Below are 21,365 nucleotides of genomic sequence, written 5' to 3' on the forward strand. Positions count from 1 at the left end.
CTCCAGGTCTCCTCCTCTTCCCTAAAACTCTTCCACCCGATTCCCCTCAGCCCCTCCAAAAGCTCCTCATGCTCCCAATTCCTCTCAGCCCCCCACAAGCTGTCGCCCCTCCATTTCCCAGGGGTCTCATCTGATCTCAGGGTCCCCCCAGCTCCTCTGTGGGTCACTTGCAGCCCCCCAAATCCACAGACACTGCATGCAGGAGAAGGAAGAGTGGGGCCAATCCCATCCATTCTTCTTCTCCTAGGTCGAGGGGATTTACCCTGAAGATCCTGAGTTTTCACTTTAAAATTTACTTTTAAAAAACCCCACAAAATTAAGGCTCATTTTCATGTTTTCCCAAAATGTTCTGTCACAGAGGAGGATGGAGAGGAGAGGGATGTCCTGAAAGGAAATGGTGCCTCTGAGAGAGGTGGGAAATGGGAAAGGATATGGGATGGGATGGGATGGGATGGGATCCCAAGAGGTCTCCACCACAGAGTGGACATCGCTTTACAGCTGCCTGGGGTGTGGGAAAAAGGATAGGGGATGGGATGGGATGGGATGGGATGGGATGGGATGGGATGGGATGGGATCCCAAGAGGTCTCCACCACAGAGTGGACATCGCTTTACAGCTGCCTGGGGTGTCAGAAGCCCCTGGAACAGGTTCTGGCCATGGCAATGGAGCTGGGACAGAGGAACCATCCCCTGTGGGACCTCTGGGCCTGTCCCTCCCCACATTCCCCCTGCTCTGTCAGCTCTCCAGCTGGGATCCCCCATCACCCAGCACTTCCCCATCCTGGAAGGTCCCCAGATCCATTAATTATCCATGACTCAACTGAAAACCTGAGCCAGCAGCTCCAAAACTCCCTTTTTATCTGATTTTCAGACATTGACACCCAGAAATTGCCACCCAGCATTGGTGTCGCCCAAAAATGGAACACTGGGAGAGTCTGGATCTCCCCAGAGCTTCCCTGATGTCCAAGTTTGCCCTTGCTGGGTTTATTTCCATCAGGGCTTTCACTTCTGCTGTGGGATTTTTTTTTTTCCCTGTGATTAAGAAACTGGTGGTTTTAAACCTCAGCACCAATTTAGGCACTTTCTGATTTTTTTGCAGGAGGAGTGGAGTTATCCAATCCCAAGTCTGCATTGGGAGGAGACAGCGTGGGTCACTGCTGAGCTTGTGGGATCCATCAAGGATTGGTGAACATCTCCTGGGATTTTCCTTGTTGGGACTGGCTGGGATAAGTGACACTCCGGGCTTTTTTTCCGACCCTACTTTGGGTGGATTAATCTTGGGTGTGGGAAAGGGGCCCCTTTCCTGGGAAGGTGGTTGGTATGCAGGGAAAAAAAAACAAAAAAAAACCCAAAAAAAACCAACAAAACCCATGCCCAGCTCCATCTCAGGCTGGAAAATGAAGGAAATTAGTGCTTGCCTGCTGAAAAAATTTGATTCCAAGGCTGGTTTTGCTCCCAGGATAGATCCAACCGCGATTAAAAGGAACGGAAGGCGGGAGTGGAAGGAAATCATGCTGGAATCACCACCACAGGGTTTCGGCAAAGCCACGGGGCCGTTAGACCTGCGCAGAGCCAGACCCATCCGGGACCTCCAGCTGACTCAGCAGAGAAAAGGAGATTTTTATGGGTGGCAAACTGGGATTTTCCGGTGAGAAATGTGGTCCCTGAGTGGTGACACTGGGATCCCCTAGGACTTTTCCAGTGTTCCCAAAGCCTGTGCCCCGGATCATGGCACACCGGAAAGGGAATTCTTTGGGAAACACCTTCATCCCACCCACCTACTTGTTTCCTTCCCCAAAAATCCCTCGTTTTACATAAAAACATGGTGGAAAGCACCTACCAGAGTGGGCTCCCCTGGGATGGGTGGGCTCACCAAGCATTGGGGATGCCAGTATTCCAGTGCCAGCTATCCAGATGAGGCAAAATGCTCATTCCAGGCTTCTTGGCGTTAGCAACCCCAAAAAGTAGGTTTTTCTCCCTGGATTGGCAGCAGTAGAGAGTGTAAAGGGCGCTGTCTTATACTGGTGTGAAGCAAACATGGAGGTTTTGGGCTGGAAAAAAAATCCCCTGAGGTGCCAGAATTTCCCATCTCCCTGCAAAGGGGAGAGCCCTTGGGCTCTAATTAGGTAACGAGTTAATTAGGATTAATTAGTTACTGTTTGCAAAGCACTGCGGAGATGAGAACTGTCGGTGTGGGGTAGCTTCCTGCTTCCTCTACGGAGGAGCACGGGATCCTCCTTAGGAAGGGGGTCCATGAACAAAGTTGGGATTAAACCCAGTGGGATGGTGCACTCCGGGAGCAGGCGGGATGCTCCCGGCATTCCAGCAAGGATGTGTTTCCATGCCAGGATGGAAACATACATGCCAAGAGCCGAGCAGGCACGTCCCAGCGTGCCCATCCCGCCAGCGGCAAGGGGGAACATTCCAGCACTGCGGCTCCTCGGGGCCTCCCTCCCTTCCCGCCAGCATTCCCGGCACACGCAGCACACGTGGGGAGGAGACAGGTTTTCCCTGCCCGCCGGCTTTGCCGGATCACCCAGACTCTCGCCACATTGTGGAATCCTCCAGCCTGCTGGAACCGCAGCAGGGAAGGGCTGTGTATCCCATAAAAAGACTGGGAATCAAGGCACGGTGGAGCCCCCCGGCTCACACAGGGTTTACCAGGAGGTAACAAAGCCAATTTACTAATTAACTGGGATTAATTTCCCTGTTTGCCCAAACCACCCTGTGGTTTCCCTGCGTTGCCCAATGATCCGCCAGGAGGAGTGTTGGCCGTGCTGGCTGAGTGCCACATGCTCTGGTGAGATGATGCTCTCCATTGCCCCAAATTCCTGGAAATTTCAGCCTAATGCTTAGGATACAATTAAATAACCCATTAACTGCATGCGATGGGATCCCCTAGCCCTGAATCTGAATCTGGGGTGAAAAAAGGATTTTTCCTTCTTTCCATGGTTATTTGATACCATTCCAGCTGTTCCTCAGTCCCCAGAGGGTCCCAGAGGGGAGACATGACCTGAATTCCTAAAGCAGGAAAACAAGCAGGATAAAAAACAAGACCATGTGGGTTTGTTATATTTTTTTAGCTGTTTCCAAGCTTTTGGGGCCTAGCAGGAAGAGGAACAGAGCGGATGGTTATTCCCTGGAAGGGGATGGGGATAACTGGGAGAAGGGGTGTACCTGTGTTTGGGGGGAGGAAAGGGGGGTGCCAGCAGTGGGAGGGGGGTGATCCAGCGGTGAAAGCCAAGCAGTTTGTTCCTGTTGGCTGTTGGCCAGACAGTCACGCCTCTTCCCAAATATGCAGCTCAACTTTCCCTCAGGAACTGTGTTCCCTTCCCCACTGCCCCCTCCATCCTGCAGCCCCCCTTACCGGGACCCCAGGGTTCCTCCTTTGTCTCTCTGGTCCCTCGAGGGGGGAGTGAAGGATCCCTGGGGATCCCCAGGGGTAGAAACCTCGTTATGGGGCAGGCAGTGGTGCCACTGGTCCTGACTGGTCCCACCATGGCCAAGCATGGTGATGACACAGTAGATGCCTGCCACCCAAAACTCCCCTCTGTGTTTTTTGGCTAAATTGGCATGTTTGGGGGGAAAGCGGTGTTCTCTCAGCAATAAGTTTGTCAGTGTCAGCTGTGGGGTCACCTGGCTCTGGTCACTGATGGGTGCAGAAAACTGGGAGGAAGAGAGGGATAGAGGGGTGGGAGTACAGCGGCACAGAAGGATAGATAGGATGGATAATCAAATGGAGAGACAGAGGGATTAAGGGCTGGACAAGAGAAACAGGTGGATGGGAGAGCAAGGGATGGATGGATGGATGGATGGATGGATGGATGGATGGATGGATGAAGAGATGAGAGTCCAGGGGGGTGGACAAATGGATGGATGCAGGTTTTAAGGACTGGATGGGGAGATGGGTGGACAGGGTAACAAGGAGATCTGGAGGGATGGATGGAGGGTTGGAGGGAGGGAGGAGTGGATAGAGGGATGCACAATGGGAAGCATGGGCGATTGGACAGAGGGATGGACAGAGAGATGAGGGCATGGACAGATGGGTGGAGAGAGGGACAGGACAGACGAATGGATGGATAGAGAGATTAAGGTCTGGAAGGGAACAAGGTTGGACAGGGGACCGAGAGGTAGGTGGAAGGATGGATGGAAAGATCAGAGGACAGAGGGACAACAGATGAACAAATGGATGGATCAAGGGCTGGACAGGGACACGGCTGGGTGGAGGAGAAAGGGATGGACGGAGGGACAGACAGGGATAGAAAAGGGCCTAAGGTCAGGATGGGGAAGGGTCAGTGCCCGGCTGTCAGGACAGAAGGACGGGATACGGCTGCCGAGGCCGTGGCCCCTTTAAGCGCCCCCCCGCGGGCGGCGATGGTACGCGCCCGTGAGGCCGCGCCGCGCGGGGGACAATGGGGTGGGGGCGGGCCCACTGTGGGCGCGGGGGGGGCGGGCAGGAAGTGCCGCGCGGCCGCGCCCCCTCCTGCTCGCCCACCCCCGGCCCGTCACGGCGGGGCCGCTCTTGAGGCGGCGGCGGGACCGCGATCCCACCGGCACCGGCATCGCGATCCCACCAGCACCGCGATCACACCGGCACCGGGGCACGGCACCAGAGCAGCACCGGGCAGCGGCTGGGTGAGGACACCTCAGCGCCGGCGGCTGAGGGAGGCGCGGCGTGGCATCGGACGGGGGTTGGCGGGGACCGGTCTCGAACCCGGGTTCGGCCGCGAGCGGGGGGCGGCTCGAACGGGGGGCTCCGGTGCAGCCGCGGCAGCCCCAGCCCCGAGCCCCCCAAATCCAGCCTCACGCACGGCCCCCAAATCCGGCCTGAACCCGACCTCCTCAAATCCAGCCTCAATCCTGACTCCCCACATCCAGCCTCAGCCCCGGACCCCAAATCCAGCCTCAGCCCCACCCACCCCTGTGCCCCTCGTTCAGCCCCATCCCTGCCCCCCGACACTCAGCCTCAGCCAGGACCCCTGATGCAGCCTCGGCCCCACCCCCCAATAGCCCTGGTACCCCCAGGTCCCCCGTCAGGCCAGCCGGCATGCTCTGTACCTGATTCACCCCCAGCCTCACTCCTATTGCAACCCTATTGTGTCCCCTCCCAGTGTTGCTGTGATCATCTCTATCCCACATCTGCCCCACTACATCCTGATGCTCCCATTCCCCCCACTGCATCCTGATCTTCCTAATGCAACCCCTCCAGCCCCCCCATTGTATCCTGACCCCCAGTTCTCCCCCCTTGCACTGCAACCCTATTGCAGCTTGGTCCCCCACTGTAACCCCCCATCCCCCTGTTGCTGCTTGATCCTCCTATTCTCTGCAGTGTGACCCTCCGAGCACCCCCAATTGCATCCTGACCCACCCTGTTCCTCCTCTTTGTAAATCCTCCAGCCCCTCACTCTGGGAGTGTTGCCTCCTGACACTCCCATTGCAACCCTTCCAGCCCCCATTACATCCCAACCCCCACCTTGCCCCTCATTACAAACACTGCACTCCCCCATTCCCACCTGACCCCCATCCCCCTTATTATCCTCACCCCTACTCCCCCATTCCTCCCCACCCCAAGTCCTCCCATTCAGCCCCTCCCCCATCAATCTCCCATTCACCCCCTCAACCCCCCCCCAAGCCCCCACTCACCCTCTCACCCTTAACTTCCCCCCACCCCAAACCCTCATTCACCCTCTCCCCCTCAACTTTCCCCTCAGCCTCTTCCCACCCTGAGCCCTCTGCTTATCCTCCCAACCTTCCCTCCCAAGCTCCCATTCACCCTCTCACCTTCATCCCAAGGCCTCCACTCACCCTCTCCACCTTCAACCTCCCCCCATCCCTTTTACCTTCCCACCTCAAACCCTCTCATTCACCCGCTCCCCATCAATCCAAGGCCTTCACTCACCCTCTCCCCCACAACCTGCCCCACAACTGCTTCTACCCAAGCACCCCTTTTACCATCTCCCCTCTGAGGCTCCCTCATTCATCCTCTCTCCTCCACCCAAAGCCCCCTATTCACACTTAGCTGCCCATTCACCTTGTTCCCCATGGTCCCCCTCCCCACAATCCCCCTTTTACCCTCTCCTCAGCTCCCCTGACCCCATGCCCCTCTCCTCAGCAGCCCCCCTAACTCCATGCCTCTCTCCCCAGCCCCCCTGACCCTGTGCCCCGCTCTCCAGCCCCAGCCATGGCGTGCAGCCTCAAGGACGAGCTGCTGTGCTCCATCTGCCTGAGCATCTACCAGGACCCGGTGGGGCTGGGCTGCGAGCACTACTTCTGCCGCCGCTGCATCACGGAGCACTGGGTGCGCCAGGAGCCGCAGGGCACCCGCGACTGCCCCGAGTGCCGCCGCACCTTCCCCGAGCCCACGCTGGCCCCCAGCCTCAAGCTGGCCAACATCGTGGAGCGCTACAGCGCCTTCCCCCTGGACGCCATCCTGGGGGCCCAGCGCAGCCCCTTCCCCTGCAAGGACCACGAGAAGGTGAAGCTCTTCTGCCTCACCGACCGTGCCGTGGTCTGCTTCTTCTGTGACGAGCCGGCCGTGCATGAGCAGCACCAGGTCACCAACGTGGACGACGCCTTTGAGGAGCTGCAGGTGGGTCCCTGTGGGATTCCCCGCCCCGGGTGGCTCCTCGGGGCTGCTGTATCCGGCTGGTCCCTCTTGTTTCCCTGGTAGTGCCCTTCCCTTTTGTCCCTGCACCCATCCTGAGCCCATGGCCATCAGTCTTGTGGCTTCCTCCCATCTGTCCGTCCCTGCACCTTCTTTTTCTTCTCAGGATCAGCCCTGTGCCTTCCTTTTTTATGTCTGTCTGTCCCTGCACCCCATCTCTCACCTTGCGGTCAGTCCTGTGGCTTCTTCCAGTCTATCTGTCCCTGTACTCCTTTTCCTTCTCAGGGTCAGCCCTGTGCCTGCATCCTGTCATTCTGTCTGTCCCTGCACCCCTCCTGTCCCCTTGGAGGATTAGAGGGGTCAGTCCCATGGCTTCCTCTGGTCTGTCTGTCCCTGCAGCCCTCCTGCCCCTGTGGGGGTCATCCCTGTGCCATTTTCCTGCCTGTCCCTGTGTCCCTGCACCTCTTATTTTCTTGTCAGGGTCAGTCCCATGCCTTTCCTCATCAATCTGTCTGCACACCCCTCCTTTCTCCATGGGGGTCAGTCCTGTGACTTCCTCCTGCCCACGTGTCCCTGAACCCTGTATTTCCCTGTATTCCTTCTTTTCCCCACTGGAGTCAGTGCCATGGCTCCCTTCTGTCTGTCACTCACCCCTCCTGTCCTCACTGGGGTCAGCTCCATGCCTTCCTCCAGTCTGTCTGACCCCACAGCCCTTTGGTCTGCGTTGGAGCCAGCTCCCTCCATCCACCCATCCCTCCATCCACCCATCCACCCGTCCATCCACCCCTCCATCCACATTTCTGCCACTGTCCCCCTGGGGTCCCCCTTCTCCATCGCCACTGGGACTCTTTGGGAACCCTCAAATCACCCCATGGCTGAGCTGCCCCCCAAGTAGGACCTTCTAATCCAGGAGCTGTTACCCCCACCCCAGGCAGGACCCTCATTCCACAGGGGCCAGCCATGGCCTGGCCATCCCACAGCCCCATAACCCCGTGGTTGGTTTGGGTGGGAAAGCTCCCTGTGGATCCCTTTTTTCCCCAAATCACCTCTTTATGGGTTTTCCCTGCCTGTCCCCAGCGGGAGCTGAAGGAGCAGCTCCAGGGGCTGCAGGAGAGCGAGCGTGGCCACACAGAAGCCCTGCAGCTCCTCAAGAAGCAGCTGGCTGAGACCAAGGTACGTGTGAGGACCCCCATTTTTCCCCAGCCCTTCACAGCCCCCCAAAGCAGAACTGGGATCATTGCCACCCCGATGACACCCCAACCCTGACCCTCACCAGCCTGCTTTTGGAACTTCCAAACACTCCAAACTGTGCAATTTCATGGATTTGCCCCATTTTTTCCTTCTGTGGTACCCCAGTGGGGCTGCTCATCCCTCTGTAATTTCCTGCAGTGGTGCTTTGATTTATCTTTTTAAGTAATTTAATTATCTCCTCACTCAAGGGTTCAATGTCTAGTGAGGTTCAATTTTCTTCCTGTCCCCACCAGCAAGTGAGGTGGGGTTTTTTAGGTTTTAGTGTTTGGTTTTTTTTAGTTTTGGTTTCTTGGGGTTTTTTTAGGGGGTTTTAAGGCATAATTTGAGGGATTTTACAAGTTTAGTAGAGGGTTTTCTGGGGTTTTTTAAGGGTTCTTAAAAGATCTCTTTAAAGGTTCTTTAAGAATTCTTTAAGAGCTCTATAAAGTTTTTTGTGAGGTTTTTTCAGGGTTCTTTCGGGGATTGTTTTAAGGTTCTTTGGAAGGTTCTTTTGTGGTTCTTTTAGGTTTCTTGGGGAAATTTCTTAAGGTGCTTTTTTAGGATCTTTCTGGGTTCTTTTAGATTCTTCAGAAGGTTCTTTTAGGGTTACTTTAGGGTTCTTGGGTGTTCTTTGTAAGGTTCTTTGGGAGGTTTTTTAGGGTGCTTTTAGGTTTTTTTGGGGAGGTTTTCCTAGGGTTTTTCAGAAAGCTCTTTGGCTGGTTCTTCTAGGATCCTTTTAGTCCATTTTTTTAAGGGTGCACGCTCAAATCCACCCTTGTAGCCCCCAGAATTCCCTGATCTGATGCCCTTCTAGATATTTATTTGGGGATTAAGGAACTCCTGGATTGACCAGCAGAGCTTTGGGTGCTCCTAACCCCCCGTTGCACCCCAAGTCCTCAGCCAAGAGCCTGCGGGCGACCATCGGGGAGGCGTTTGAGCGGCTGCACCGGCTGCTGCGGGAGCGGCAGAAGGCCATGCTGGAGGAGCTGGAGGCCGACACGGCGCGCACGCTCAGCGACATCGAGCACAAGATCCAGCGCTACAGCCAGCAGCTGCGCAAGGTCCAGGAGGGCACCCAGATCCTGCAGGAGCGCCTGGCCGAGGCGGATAAACACGTCTTCCTGGCCGGCGTGGCGTCCCTCTCTGAGAGGTGGGTGGTGACGAGGGGATGGCGGGGTCCCTGGTGTCACCCCCGCCTCGGCACCGTGTGTTCTTCTCTGCAGGCTGAAGGGGAAGATCCACGAGACCAACCTGACCTATGAGGACTTTCCCACCTCCAAGTACATGGGCCCGCTGCAGTACACCATCTGGAAATCCCTCTTCCAGGACATCCATCCTGGTGAGGGCGCAGGGATGGGGGAGTAGCAAGGGATGGGGAGGTCACCAGGGACAGGAACACATTAATGAGGGATGGGGAAGGGGACATCACCTGGGAGGGAATGGGATGTCAGTGACAAGGGATGGGGGCATTGCTGCCAAGGGTCTGGGACATCAGTGATGAGGAGCAGGGACACACCAGTGAGGGACAGGGACCAAGGGATGAGCATGGGGACAGGACACCCCAGTGAAGGATGGGGACAGGGCCACCCCGGTGACCTTCCCCCCATGCCGGTCGTCACCCCGGTGGGACAGAGCACCCGGGCAGGCTCCAGAGCTGCACTAACCCTCGTTCCCCCTGTCCCTGCCGTGCCAGTGCCAGCAGCGCTGACGCTGGACCCCGGCACTGCCCACCACCGCCTCATCCTGTCGGACGACTGCACCATCGTGGCCTACGGCAACCTGCACCCGCAGCCGCTGCAGGACTCGCCGCGGCGCTTTGACGTGGAGGTGTCGGTGCTGGGCGCCGAGGCCTTCGGCGCCGGGGTGCACTACTGGGAGGTGGTGGTGTCCGAAAAAACCCAGTGGATGATCGGCCTGGCCCACGAGGCCGTGACCCGCAAGGGCAGCATCCAGATCCAGCCGAGCCGCGGGTTCTACTGCATCGTGATGCACGACGGGAACCAGTACAGCGCCTGCACCGAGCCCTGGACGCGGCTCAACGTCAAGGGCAAGCTGGAGAAGGTGGGCGTCTTCCTGGACTACGACAAGGGGCTCCTCATCTTCTACAACGCCGACGACATGTCCTGGCTCTACACCTTCCGGGAGAGGTTTCCCGGGAAGCTGTGCTCGTATTTTAGTCCTGGGCAGAGCCACGCCAACGGGAAGAATGTCCAGCCGCTGCGGATCAACACTGTCCGTATCTAGCGGGGGTTTTTGGGGTGTCCCCCGGCCCTGACGGGTGTTTTACTCCTCCAGGAACTGGTCCCGGTGCTGGGCAGGATCTGGCATTCCACCTGCTTCTCTGGGTCCTGTGCTTCCAGGGAATCCCAGTGCAGGGGGCTGGGATATGGCAATAAAGGATTTGGAGAGAAGGGGCTGGGTGGTGGAGAGCCCCAGGGTGGGGGGAGTGGGCTGGGGGCACTGTGGGGTGCTGTGGCAGGGGTGTGTCACTGTGCCGGGGGTGCCACACTGTGATGGGGCATTGTGCCCTGGTCTTTGCCATGGCAGGGGTCTGTCACCATGCTGGGGGTGCCACACTGTGCTGGGGGCATTGTGCCTTGGTTTGTGACACTGCCATGACAGGGGTCTGTCACCGTGCCAGGGGTGCCATGGGTGTCACACCGTGCAGGGGGTCACCATGCCGTGGGACATGCACTGTGACACGTGTGCCACATGAACAGCACCGTGCCCTCCTGTGCCGTGCCGTACTGTGCTGGGCCAGGCTGTGCCAGCCCTGGGCAGGGCTCCGTGTGTCAGTGTGGGGACGCTGCGTGCATTGGAATGTGCAGGGGGTGTATGGGCGCTGGGCTGGGTAGGGTGGGCTGTACAGAGGCTCTGGGAGTGGGGAGTGGGCTGCACACAGGGGGTGCTCTGTGCTGTGTTGGGTGGGCTGTGCAGGGGGGTTGTGTGCGGGGGCTCTGTGGGGCTGTCTGTATGGAGGTGGGCTAGGCAGGGGTATGGTATATGGAGGGAGAGACCTAGGGGGTGAGCTGTGTGGGGCAGTGCTACAGAGGGGTGGGCTGTACCCACCCAGAGTGACTGAAGGGGGAGATGTTTAGGGCCTGGGCAGTGCCAGGACTGTGGTGTAACAGGGGAGATACGTGCTGTACAGGGGCTGAGCTGTATATGGAGGGATGGTGATGTACAGGGCTGGGCTGTTCGTAGGAGCGTTAGGCAGGGGGTGATATGTAAGGGTGGGCTGTATGGGGGCTGCTGTGGCACACACCAGTACAGGACAGTGAGCACTGGGGGGATCTCCAGGGGGTGGCACACACCAGTACAGGACAGCGGGACACTGAGGGGGATCTCCAGGGGGTGGCACACACCAGTACAGGACGGTGGGGCACTGGGGGGATCTCCAGGGGGCGGCACACACCAGTACAGGACGGTGGGGCACTGGGGGGATCTCCAGGGGGCGGCACACACCAGTACAGGACGGTGGGGCACTGGGGGGATCTCCAGGGGGCGGCACACACCAGTACAGGCCGGGGGGCCAAGGGGGGGGGCACTGGGAGCAGCCCCCGCACTCGCCGCCAGGCGGCGCTGTGGCACCCGGTCCGCGCGATCCGCGCGTGCGCCCAGGGCGGACAATCGAGCGCCGAAAGGCGGAAGGGGTCCGCTGCCATCTTGCCCCGGGCGCAGCCCCTCCGGTACCGGCGAACGCGGGGGGCTGGGGGAGAGAGGGGCTTCGGGGGTTCGGCTGCGCAGTCAGGGGGCACCGGGGGGCTGGAGGAGCCAGGGGCCTGAGGGCTTCGGCAGTCAGGGGGCACCGGGGCCTTGGAGAGGGCTGAGGGAGTCAGGGGGCTGAGGCGTTCTGTGGGCCTGGGAAGGACCTTGTTGGGCGCTGAGGGTGGGGGTTGGGGAACTGTGATGTCTGTGGGTTTGGGGGAGGCTGTGGGGCATGAGGGGCGCCTTGTGGGGCACCGAGGGTGAGGGGTTTGGGCAAGTTGTGGTTTATGAGGGGCTAGGGAGATGGAGAGGGCTGTGAGGGGCCTGGGGTCTCTATGGGCAATGGGGTCTCTATGTGGTCTCTATCGGCAATGGGGTGCAGGGGCCTTTGGGATGGGGTGTCTGTGAGGGTGGGGGTGCTCTGGGAGCGATAGCGAGCGGGGTGTGAGGAGATGGGGCCGCTGAGGGGGTGGGGGTGACGGGGAGAAGCCTTGGGGGGCCCCTGTGGGGCTCGGCGTAACTGTGGGGTGTGACAGCACCTGAGAGGCCCGGGGTGGGGGGGGACGTGTCCTCGGAGGCTCCGGAGGGGGTTGGGGGTCTCCTGTGAGGCTTACGCTGCATTGGGGGTCAGCTGTAAGGCTCAGAGTGGGTTTGGGGGTCACCTCCAGGATGGATTTGGGGAGTCCCCTGTGAGGATGCCATTGGGACACCCCCTGTGAGCCTCGGCTGTCTGGGGTGTCCGGGGGGGCCGTGTGGGTGGCTCCGGGGTCCCGGTGACCCCCTGCCACGGTCGCAGCCATGGATCCGGGCGCGGGGGCGCGGAAGGAGCGGCCGAAGCCGCGGGAGCCAGCGGCTCGCCTGGAGAAGGCCAAGCAGAGGTCGGCACAGCAGGAGCTGAAGCAGCGGCAGCGGGCGGAGGTGGGAGCGCGGGGATGGGGAGGGACGCGGCCCGAGCCGCGGCCGAGCCCCCTTTGCCATCCGCCCTTTCCCAACCCCAGATCTACGCCCTGAACCGGGTGATGACGGAGCTGGAGCAGCAGCAGTTCGACTCCTTCTGCAAGCAGATGCAGGGATCCGGGGAATGACAGCCCGGCCTCTGCCCTACCCCCCCTTTTCTAACCCCCCGGTATTTATTATCAAATCGCCCTTTTTGTATCAATAAAATCTGTGCTGGTTCTCTGTCTCCCGGCTCCTGCTTGCTCCGGGTGTGAATGGCGTGGGGGAGGCCGGGGCAGGGCCGAGGCCAGAGCAGCTGCAGCGCCGGGTGCCAGCTCCAGCCGCGGCCCCACCCCGACATTCCCAGCCGCAGGGAAGGGTCCTGCCCTCCCGGAGCTGGGGTCTATCCCAGGGGAACGCAGCAGCAGCCACATCCCGCAGCTGCTCCTGCCGCCAGAGCCTCCCCGGGGATTCCAAGTGTTTCTGCAGCACCAGGTTTGACCTTCGCTTCCTTCCTCCACCCACACCCTCTGTGCTCCAGCCGCCGCTGTCCGGAGCTTTCTAGAGACTTTGGATCAAGTCCTGCTTCCCCCTTTCCCTGCCCCAGCGGTGTCGCACTGAGGGGGTGAAAATAAACCACATTTGGGATGGTGTTTCCCTGCAGCCAGGGATTAAGTGGTAAATTCCAAACTGTTCCCAGAGAATCCCATTTCGGAAACCCTCTGGAAGTTTGATCAGCATCTTCCTCCTCCCACCCAGGGAGGGCTTTCCTTACTTTTGGAGTGTGAACCTCCCTTTGTAATGAATTCCCCCTGGGCAGTGTGAGCGATCCCTAAACTTCAGTTTCCTGTGCAGAGGAGGGTTTGGGGGTCTCTTGTCAGGGCAAACTCTAAATTTCCTGTTCCCCAAGGCTTTGGAGGTCTCTGCTGTTGGTGTGGGGGGCTGGGGGTTCCCTCAATCCCCCCAAAGGACAGGGATTTTGGGCCTTCCCTGAAGTGGAGCCTGTCTCTTTTTCTACCTTAGTAGGCTCCTTCTGCCACCCGGATTCAGTGGGAAGAGCGAAGCGAGGAAGCAGCACGCGAAGCAAGGACGAGGAGATAAGGATGAGGATGAGGAAGGCTTTACTAGGCTCTAGGGAGGGCTCAGGCCTTGCAGCTCCAGAGGGCGAAGGGGAAGACGATGTAGGACGTGGCCCAGGCCAGGCAATAAACCGCAGCCACCGCCGTCGGTGCCAGCAGGACAGCCACCACCCCTAGGGAGCGGGAGAATCCTTGGGGATCTGCTCTCCCTCCCTGCACCACCGTCCCGAGAGGGCCATCCCCGTCCTTACCTCCAGCATAAACCAGTTTCTTCCAGAGCTGTGACTCCAGCACCCTGTCGTGGGGGTAGAAGCCGCAGTCGGCCATGAACAGGACCATGGCAGCCGCGGCGACGCGGAGCAGGGCCACGTGTCCCCCGGTGAGCAGGAAGGTGCTGACCAGCAGCGCCGAGGCGTAGGGGCAGGGCAGCCCTCGGTAGGTGAAGGGGATCCCTGTGGGGTGTCAGGAGTTCAATGTGGGGGCTAAAACCCCAGGCCCCCCACCCCCAGGGGCTCATCTTACCGCTGGAGAAGAAGCAGAGGCGGGCGAAGACGGCCAGCACGTAGGCGAGGGTCAGCAGCCCCCCCAGCACACCCTGGGGCTGCAGCAACAGCGCCGTGCCCAGCCCGAACGTGGTGAAATCGGCAAAGTCATCCAGCTTGGCACCTGTGGGGGCAGCCAGGGGCAGGTGCCAGGTGGGCACCGGGCACAGGGGACGCCCCTGGGGTCACCCCTGGGCCGGGGGGACGCACTCACCCAGTGCCGAGCAGGCGTCGAGCTGCCGGGCCACGGCCCCGTCGGCCAGATCCAGCAGGAAGCCCAGGAGCAGCAGCCAGCAGGAGTACTGGTATTGCCTGGGGGGAAGCCCCACTTCTCAGCCCCTGTTCCCCTCTTTTTCACCCCATTTCTCCCTTGTTTAGCCCCATCTGTTGAGAGTGGAGGTAAGCCCAGCCACCAGGTTGGCCACAGAGAGAGCAAAACTGGGATGATCTCCACATTTCATCCTATCTTTGCCCTGTTTCCCCTTTTTTCCAGCAGAAGCGGGGTGATCCCCACTTTACAACCTGCTTTTTCCTTTTCTTTTTTTTCCCCATTTTCCCTCTTCTGCCCTATCCACTTTGGATGGAGGAGAGCCTGGCCTCAGAGGCTGGCAATGGAGGGAGCAGATCCAAGGTGACCCCCACTTCCCAACTCTTTTCACCACATTTACACATTTTTCAGCACATTTCCCCCATTTTTGAGAAAAACTGGGGTGACCCCCACTTCTCAACCCTCTTTTTCACCCATTTTCAGCCCATTTCCTCCATTTTCCTCCCTCATCTACTGATGCTGCAGAGGCCAAAGGTGAGGAGCCTTTGACCATGGAGAGAGCCAAACCACAGTGTCCCCCACTTTTCTACCCAATTTTCACCCTATTTCCATCTTTCCTCCCCCCCTTTTCCCCTTTTTCCAGTAAACCACACTTTTCTATCATCTTTGCCCTCCCATTTCCCCCTTTTTCCAGAAAAACCAGGGTGACCCCAAATTCCATGCATATTTTTTACCACATTTCCTCTGTTTTTATCCCATTTCCCCTGTTTTTTCCCCACCTATTGAAGAAGCAGAGGCTGGAGGGGAGCCTGCCCGCCAGCTTGGCCACAGGGAGAGCACAGCCAGGGTGACCCCCACTCCCCAGCCCCGTTTTTCACCCCGTTTTTCCCAGTTTCCCCCACCTGTTGACACTGCAGAGGATGGAGGAGAGCCCAGCCAGGAGGTTGGCCACGGAGAGCCCGTTGGCCGCGTTTTTCCGGAGGAATTCCAGTGCCCGGCCCCGTCCCGCTTTCTCGCTCAGCACCAGCTTCTTGGTGGACTGGAAAATACCTACAACCCCCAGCGTGTTCCAACCAGGGAGGGGCTACAGCCCCCCCAAAACATAGGTTGGTGCAGGGGTTCCCCCTCCTCAAACCAAAATCCCCCAAAATCTGTTTAGGAAGCAGCAGGGGATTGATTTGTGCAAGCTCTGCTGCTGAGCTCCCCACCGGCGGCCAAAAATGGAATAAAAGAGGCCAAAAAAGCAAAGAAATTAATAAAAGAACCGTAAAATATAATAAAATAAAGACAAATTAAGCCAAACCCAAGCTTAGACTAAAAGCCAACCCCGGTTTAAGCTCTATGGATCTTATATACCTATCGGGCTAAGCTTTAGGGAAAGAATTTAAGGGTCCTGTCCTTTGCCCCCCGCCTTTGCCGTGTCCCAAAGCCAGGCAGATCCTTCATCTGAAAGAAAACAGCACGTCAGAGCAAGACAAACCCCCCGAGCCCCCTCAGAGCCCCCCCGAGCCGCTCCATCGCCGGAATGCCACCAGAACAGCTCCCCAGGTGGGAAAACCAGGAAGAGCCGCGGGAGAGCCGAGGTGTCGGGGGTCGGCGGCTCCGAGCCGAGAGCGACCTTTGGACACCGCGCCCGGAGCCGCCGGCACGGGCTGAGCCGGGAAAATCCCCCCTGAGCCCCGCACGGCGCTCCGCTCCTGCCGGAACCGGGCATTTTTGGGGGGCCTGAGGCCGTGCTGGGTGCTGCTCCCCACCTTTATCCCTCAGTTTGGGGTGAGTTTGGGGGCTTTCGACAGCTAAATTTTCGGGATTTGCCGTCCCTTCCCAGCGCCGGGCAGGATCGGGGCCCCGGGAATGTTCCGGAGCTGTCGCAGCACCGGATCCAGGCACCTGTGAGCGTCACAGCACCCGGGCACAGCCGGGGCTCCCGAGCTCGCCCGGTCCTGGAGTTTCTCGCCCCAAAATCCAAGTGCCGGGGTGGGACGGAATTCCTTAGCCCTGCGCTGCTCCCGCTGCTTTTATCACTACTTTGGGGACAAAGCAAGGTGATTTTGGTTCTTCCCAGGTGCGTTAGGAGGGGGTTGTGCCCCCAGGGCTATCTCACCCCCCCCCAAGGCACAGGGAAAAGGGGTTCAGCCACAGCAAATGCAAAGTTAACCTATTTTGGGGGGCAATGCATGTATTTTACAGTTTTCTGCACCGATAACCCTAATTTTTCTACTAACCCCCTCCAAATGATGATTTTTAGGGATGGGGGACACCTCGCAAAGGGGCCGATTATCATCCAGGTGACACTTACCGACCGGCGGTGACACCATCCACATGGCAGCGGCGGCTGTGGCAGCAGTGGCAGTGACGCCCCGGCGAGGGGAAACTGAGGCAGGGGCCGCTCCGTGGGGCTCCGCGCGGTGCCGCGTTATATAAGGAAAAGCCTCTCGGGCTGAGTCACCCGGCGGGGGTGGGTCCGGCCAGAGGCCACGGACACGGACACGGGGGGTTCGCAGCCGCTTGGCACCACCGGCGAGGGAGGAGCTGCCCCGGGGGGCCAGGGGGCCATGCCAGGCTCGCGGTGCCCCTGCCAGCCTCCCAGCGCCCCTGCCAGCCTCCCAGTGCCCACGCCAGGCTCACAGCACCGGTGCCAGGCTTGCAGTGCTTGTGCCAACCCTGCAGCGCGGGTGCCAGGCTCGCAGCACCCGTGCCCAGCCGCAGCACTGGTGCCAGGCTCGCAGCACCCACACCATGCCCACAACAGCAGGACTGGGCTGGCAGCACCCATGGTGCACTGATAGCACCTGTATCACACTCACAGCACGGGTGTCTCACTGATAACACCTGCACAGGCTCACAGCTCCCTCGTCACTCTGGTAACACCTGGATCAGTGTCACAGCACTGATTCCAGGCTCACTCCTCAGCTTGTCCAGGTGTGGACCACCCATGCCATGCTCACAGCACCTTTGCCAGCTTTGGAGCCCCTTTGGCAGGCTCACACCACCCACACCCAGCTCATGGCACCCATCCCACACCCCCAGCACCCATCCCACACTCCAGCACCCATCCCGCACTCATGGAACACATGCCAGGCTCTCAGAGCCCATCCCAGGATTGCACCATCCGTGCCAGGCTCACAGCACCCATATCCTGCTCACAACACCCCTGGCAGGCTCACAGTACTCACACCGTGCTTTGTATTGCCCATGCCAGGCTCACAGCACGCACCCCACACTCACAGCACCCATGCCAGGCTCACAGCACCCACCCCACACTCACAGCATCCACCCCTCTCTCACAGGACCTCTGCCAGGTGTGTACCACCTGTATTTGTGCCATGCTTGTAGCACCATGGCACTCACAGCATCCACACCAGTCCCACGACACCCACACCAGCCCCTGGCACTGCCACACCTGTCCCTGCACCCCACTGCCACCACAGGATGATTGCACCCAAAAGGTGTCACCACCCGATGCCATCCCACCAACAATTCACAGCCATAGCATGGGGGGCACAGCTGGTGCCCCCCACCCTCACCCCCTGCGCTGGGCTGGGTCCCCTTTTCCGCCACCCTGGGCCTGTGCCAGGTGGCCCCAACTTGTGCAAGGGTGTCACGAGCTGGGGGAGCTCGGCCTCCCCCTCCCCTGGAGCAAAGGGCCGGCGATAGAGAGGGGCTGCCGGGGCAGGCGACGCCGGGGCCACCAGCGGGAGAGCAAAGGTCCCCGAGGACACGGTGACAAGGAGCCCATAAAACTTATACAGCCCCGGTGCTGGAATTTTCCACCCAGATCCCGGCGGGAATTGAGGGGTGCTGCAGAGCCCATGGTTGCGGGGTCCCAGGGTGGGGGGAGGGCCCTGGGGTGCCCGTTGGGGGGTCCCAGGGTGCTGGTCACGGCGGGGGCGCCAGTGAAAGGGCTCTTTGTTCGCTGGTCACGCGCTGGTGCCGGCGGTTGCGAAGCGACGGCCAGGCCAGGAGGGCCATGGCCATGGGCGTCCAGCCCTGGGGCACCCCAAGGGGGCTGTCCCGCAGCCCCGGGGGGGCACAGCCCCGTGGGGGCACGGCCCGTCACTGGGTGCCCGTCACCGTGGCACTGGGGCAGTGCCGGTGTCCTCAGGGCACCCAGAGCCACCGCGCCGAGGTGTCTTGGGGTGTCTTTGGCAGCAGGTGCCCATGCCCATGGCACAGGGCGCTTCGGGGTGCTTGCTGCTGTGTCACCGGAGTGTCTGAGGCTCCCCATCCCTGTGGCACCCGGGTACTCATCCCTGTGGGATCTGGGTGTCTGAGGGTGCCATCCCCACGGCATCTGGGCACCTCTCAGTATCTATCCCCATCGTGTCTGAGTACCTCTGGGTGTCCATCCCCATGACACTGGGCACATCGGGGTGCTCCCAGAACTATCTGCTGGTAATGGTGCAGCCCCAGACCCCTCCCCAGCACAAGGACCACAAGGACACACTGGTGCCAGCAGTTGTGGTTTATTTGCCTAATGCCAGGCTGGGGGGGTCGATGACAAGGACGCTGCCATGCTCAGTTGTTTCTAATGGTCTGGAAGGGAGAAGATTCTCAGACAAGAGGACAGTACCCCAACACCCTGACACCCCAACACTCTAATAACCCAACACCCTGGCACCCCATCACCTCAGCACTATGGCATCCCAACACCCCAGGAGTCTGGCACACCAGTGCCCAGCAGCTCAGCGCCCCAGCACCATGGCTCCCCAGAACCCAGAGCCCTGGTACCCCATTGCCCTGACACCCCAATTCCCTGAGACCCCAGAACCCAGCACCCTGGTACCCCATCACCCCAGAGCTCTGGCAAACCTTTGTCCTGGCAGCCCAGCAACCTGGCACCCCAGAGACCTGGTGCCATGGTACCCTGACTCCCCACCCCCTGGCCCCCATTATCCTGGCATCTCAGCAACTCAGAGCCCTTTTTCCTCAGCTCCACAATACACAAGCACTCCAGTGCTGTGGCACATCTGTGCCCTGGCACTTTGGTACCCCACTGCCCTGGCACCCAGCAGCCTGGTACCCTGGCACTCCAGCATCCCAGCACCCCAGAGCACTTTTACCCTGGCACTGTGGCACTGACAGCTGGTACCCCAGCACCATGGCACCCTGACAGTCCCATCCTCTGGTACCCCAGCATCAGAGCACCCCAACCCTCTGCACCCAACAATCTGGTACACCAATACCCCGGCACCATGGCAGCCCAGCAGCCTGGCCCCTTTTCCCCCTGGTGCCCCGCTACCCCAGCACCCCAGAGCCCTGGTACCCCATTGCCCTGGCACCCAGTACCCCGATATGGCATCCCAATTCCCCAGCACCATGGTACCCAAGTTCCCTGGCATCCTGACACCATGATATCCCAATTCTCTGGCACTCTTGCACCCTGACAACCCAGGATCCCATTCCTTTCCTCCTGGCAGCCTGTGCCCACCTCTTCAATCCAGTCCTCGAAGGCGGACACGCGGGTGAACACCGTGGGTTTCTTGGCGGCATTGCAGCCCAGAGCCGACACGAAGCTGGCGATGCCATGGACCTCCCAGGTGCCATCCTCAGCCTGGCAGTTCAGGGGTCCCCCGGAGTCGCCCTGAGGTGTGGGATGAGGCAGGGTCAGCACCACAGGGAGCCCGGGATGTGCTCCCCTCCCCCCGGAGCAGTACCCACATTGCATCCAGACTTCTCAGCGCCACCGGCACAGATCATGGTTCGGCGGATGGCCAGGACGCCCCACCAGTCGGGCTGGGTGCAGTGCTCATAATCCACCACGGGCAGCTCTGCCTGCTGCAGCCGGTCCGGCAGCGACCCGCCAGCTGTGGGATCCGAGTACCCGGGGTGTGCCCACGGCGCCCCATCCATCCATCCATCATCCATCCATCCCTTCTGCACTCCCTTCACCCCAAACTCCCACTACACTCACCTCTCCACCTGCACCCTTCCCTGCACCCCTCCTGCACTGACCCCTGCACCCCTCCATGTGCCCCTCCATGCACTCTGGTGCCCTTCTGCACCCATCCCTGCACCATCCCTGCACCCCACACCCCTGTATCCAACACCACTTCTGCACCCCAACACCCATCTCTGCACCCCGCGTCTCCTCCATGCAGCCCTCTGCACTCCTCCCTGCCCCCCAGCCCCATCCCGCAGCCCCATCCCTCAGTCCCGTCCCGCAGCCCCCATTCCCTATCCCATCCCGCAGACCCATTCCCTATCCCATTCCCTATCCCATCCCGCAGCCCCGTCCCGCAGCCCCGGTGCCCTCACGAGATGCAGTGCGCGGCCGTCATCACCCAGTTGGCCGCGATCAGGGTGCCCCCGCAGGTGTGGCGGAAGGTGCCGTCCCGCTCGTACTGCAGCGAGATCTGGGGGGGAGACACCGCTGAGTGCCACCGTCCCCCCACACGGGTGCCGCTGCCCCTGTCCCCCTGTCCCCGTGTCCCCCTGTCCCCTCACCTGCCAGGGCCAGCTGTAGGGCTCCGCATCTTGCCCATTGACCACCCTGGAGTCCGGCAGCACCGCGGCGCGAGCACCTGCAGGACACGGCACCGTCACCCACCGGGCACCCACCCGAGCCGCGGGACACGGGGGGGTCAGGGGACACCTCACCGCCGGCCACCAGCAGCAGGACAAGGCTCAGCATCGCAGCCATGGCTCAAGTGTGGCTGTCCCGGGCACCCGCCGGCCTTAAATCCCCGCCGGCACCGGAGCCCCAAGGGCACCGCTGGGAACGGGCACCCGGTGCCCAGCTGGGTCTTGGTGGGGGTTAAACATTAACCTTGGCCTTGGGGGGACGTGGCACTGGCACCCAGCCACTGGGGACCCTACAGATCCCAAACCCCCTGTCCCTGCTGCTGCTACTGCCCCGTACCCGCTGCGTACCCCCAGAGTGCCCCATGTCCACCCCAGGCCCTCTGGTCCCCCAGTGCCCCCCACAGTCCCTCTAACTGCCCCCATGCCCCCCTTAGCCCCCATGACCCTCCTCCCCGTGCCCCCCACAGTCCCCACA

General features: G+C 60.3%; 4 protein-coding genes across 6 annotated transcripts in view; 2 read left to right on the forward strand and 2 right to left on the reverse strand.

Moving 5' to 3' along the window:
- Positions 1-4,426: 4,426 nt before the first annotated feature.
- On the forward strand, positions 4,427-10,272 carry LOC121351425 (erythroblast membrane associated protein (Scianna blood group)). Of its 2 annotated transcripts, none has more exons than XM_041463564.1 (6): positions 4,427-4,633; positions 6,143-6,587; positions 7,680-7,775; positions 8,726-8,982; positions 9,056-9,171; positions 9,526-10,272. In XM_041463564.1, the coding sequence occupies exons 2-6, from the start codon at positions 6,180-6,182 to the stop codon at positions 10,074-10,076; spliced, it is 1,428 nt and encodes a 475-aa protein (XP_041319498.1). In that variant the 5' UTR covers positions 4,427-4,633; positions 6,143-6,179; the 3' UTR covers positions 10,077-10,272. The 2 variants fall into 2 exon arrangements, with proteins under 2 accessions (XP_041319498.1, XP_041319497.1); XM_041463563.1 differs by having other exon boundaries at positions 6,172-6,587; positions 9,526-10,271.
- A 1,146-nt stretch (positions 10,273-11,418) lies between these two features.
- Positions 11,419-12,723, forward strand: LOC121351403 (small vasohibin binding protein). Of its 2 annotated transcripts, none has more exons than XM_041463528.1 (3): positions 11,419-11,521; positions 12,337-12,458; positions 12,539-12,723. In XM_041463528.1, the coding sequence occupies exons 2-3, from the start codon at positions 12,339-12,341 to the stop codon at positions 12,623-12,625; spliced, it is 207 nt and encodes a 68-aa protein (XP_041319462.1). In that variant the 5' UTR covers positions 11,419-11,521; positions 12,337-12,338; the 3' UTR covers positions 12,626-12,723. The 2 variants fall into 2 exon arrangements, with proteins under 2 accessions (XP_041319462.1, XP_041319463.1); XM_041463529.1 differs by having other exon boundaries at positions 11,426-11,521; positions 12,209-12,458.
- An 866-nt stretch (positions 12,724-13,589) lies between these two features.
- Positions 13,590-16,753, reverse strand: TMEM269 (transmembrane protein 269). The gene is made up of 6 exons (XM_041463557.1): positions 16,665-16,753; positions 15,268-15,415; positions 14,312-14,409; positions 14,078-14,221; positions 13,807-14,007; positions 13,590-13,728 (listed from the first exon to the last, which is right to left on the reverse strand). Exons 1-6 carry the CDS (start codon positions 16,687-16,689, stop codon positions 13,619-13,621), a joined length of 726 nt encoding a protein of 241 aa, XP_041319491.1. The 5' UTR covers positions 16,690-16,753; the 3' UTR covers positions 13,590-13,618.
- A 2,065-nt stretch (positions 16,754-18,818) lies between these two features.
- The window catches only part of LOC121351332 (chymotrypsin-like elastase family member 3B), a 4,525-nt gene continuing 1,978 nt past the window's right edge, over positions 18,819-21,365 (reverse strand). Inside the window, exons 3-8 of the mRNA XM_041463388.1 lie at positions 20,966-21,111; positions 20,813-20,889; positions 20,631-20,721; positions 20,027-20,172; positions 19,797-19,949; positions 18,819-18,901 (exon numbers count right to left, since the gene is read on the reverse strand). Of these exons, the coding sequence (XP_041319322.1) occupies positions 18,884-18,901; positions 19,797-19,949; positions 20,027-20,172; positions 20,631-20,721; positions 20,813-20,889; positions 20,966-21,008 (528 nt within the window). The 5' untranslated portion in view covers positions 21,009-21,111 and the 3' untranslated portion in view covers positions 18,819-18,883. The remainder of the gene's footprint in view (positions 18,902-19,796; positions 19,950-20,026; positions 20,173-20,630; positions 20,722-20,812; positions 20,890-20,965; positions 21,112-21,365) is intronic.

The sequence above is a fragment of the Pyrgilauda ruficollis genome, unplaced genomic scaffold (genome assembly GCF_017590135.1).
Source record: "Pyrgilauda ruficollis isolate IOZ18807 unplaced genomic scaffold, ASM1759013v1 scaffold165, whole genome shotgun sequence".
NCBI lineage: Eukaryota > Metazoa > Chordata > Aves > Passeriformes > Passeridae > Pyrgilauda > Pyrgilauda ruficollis.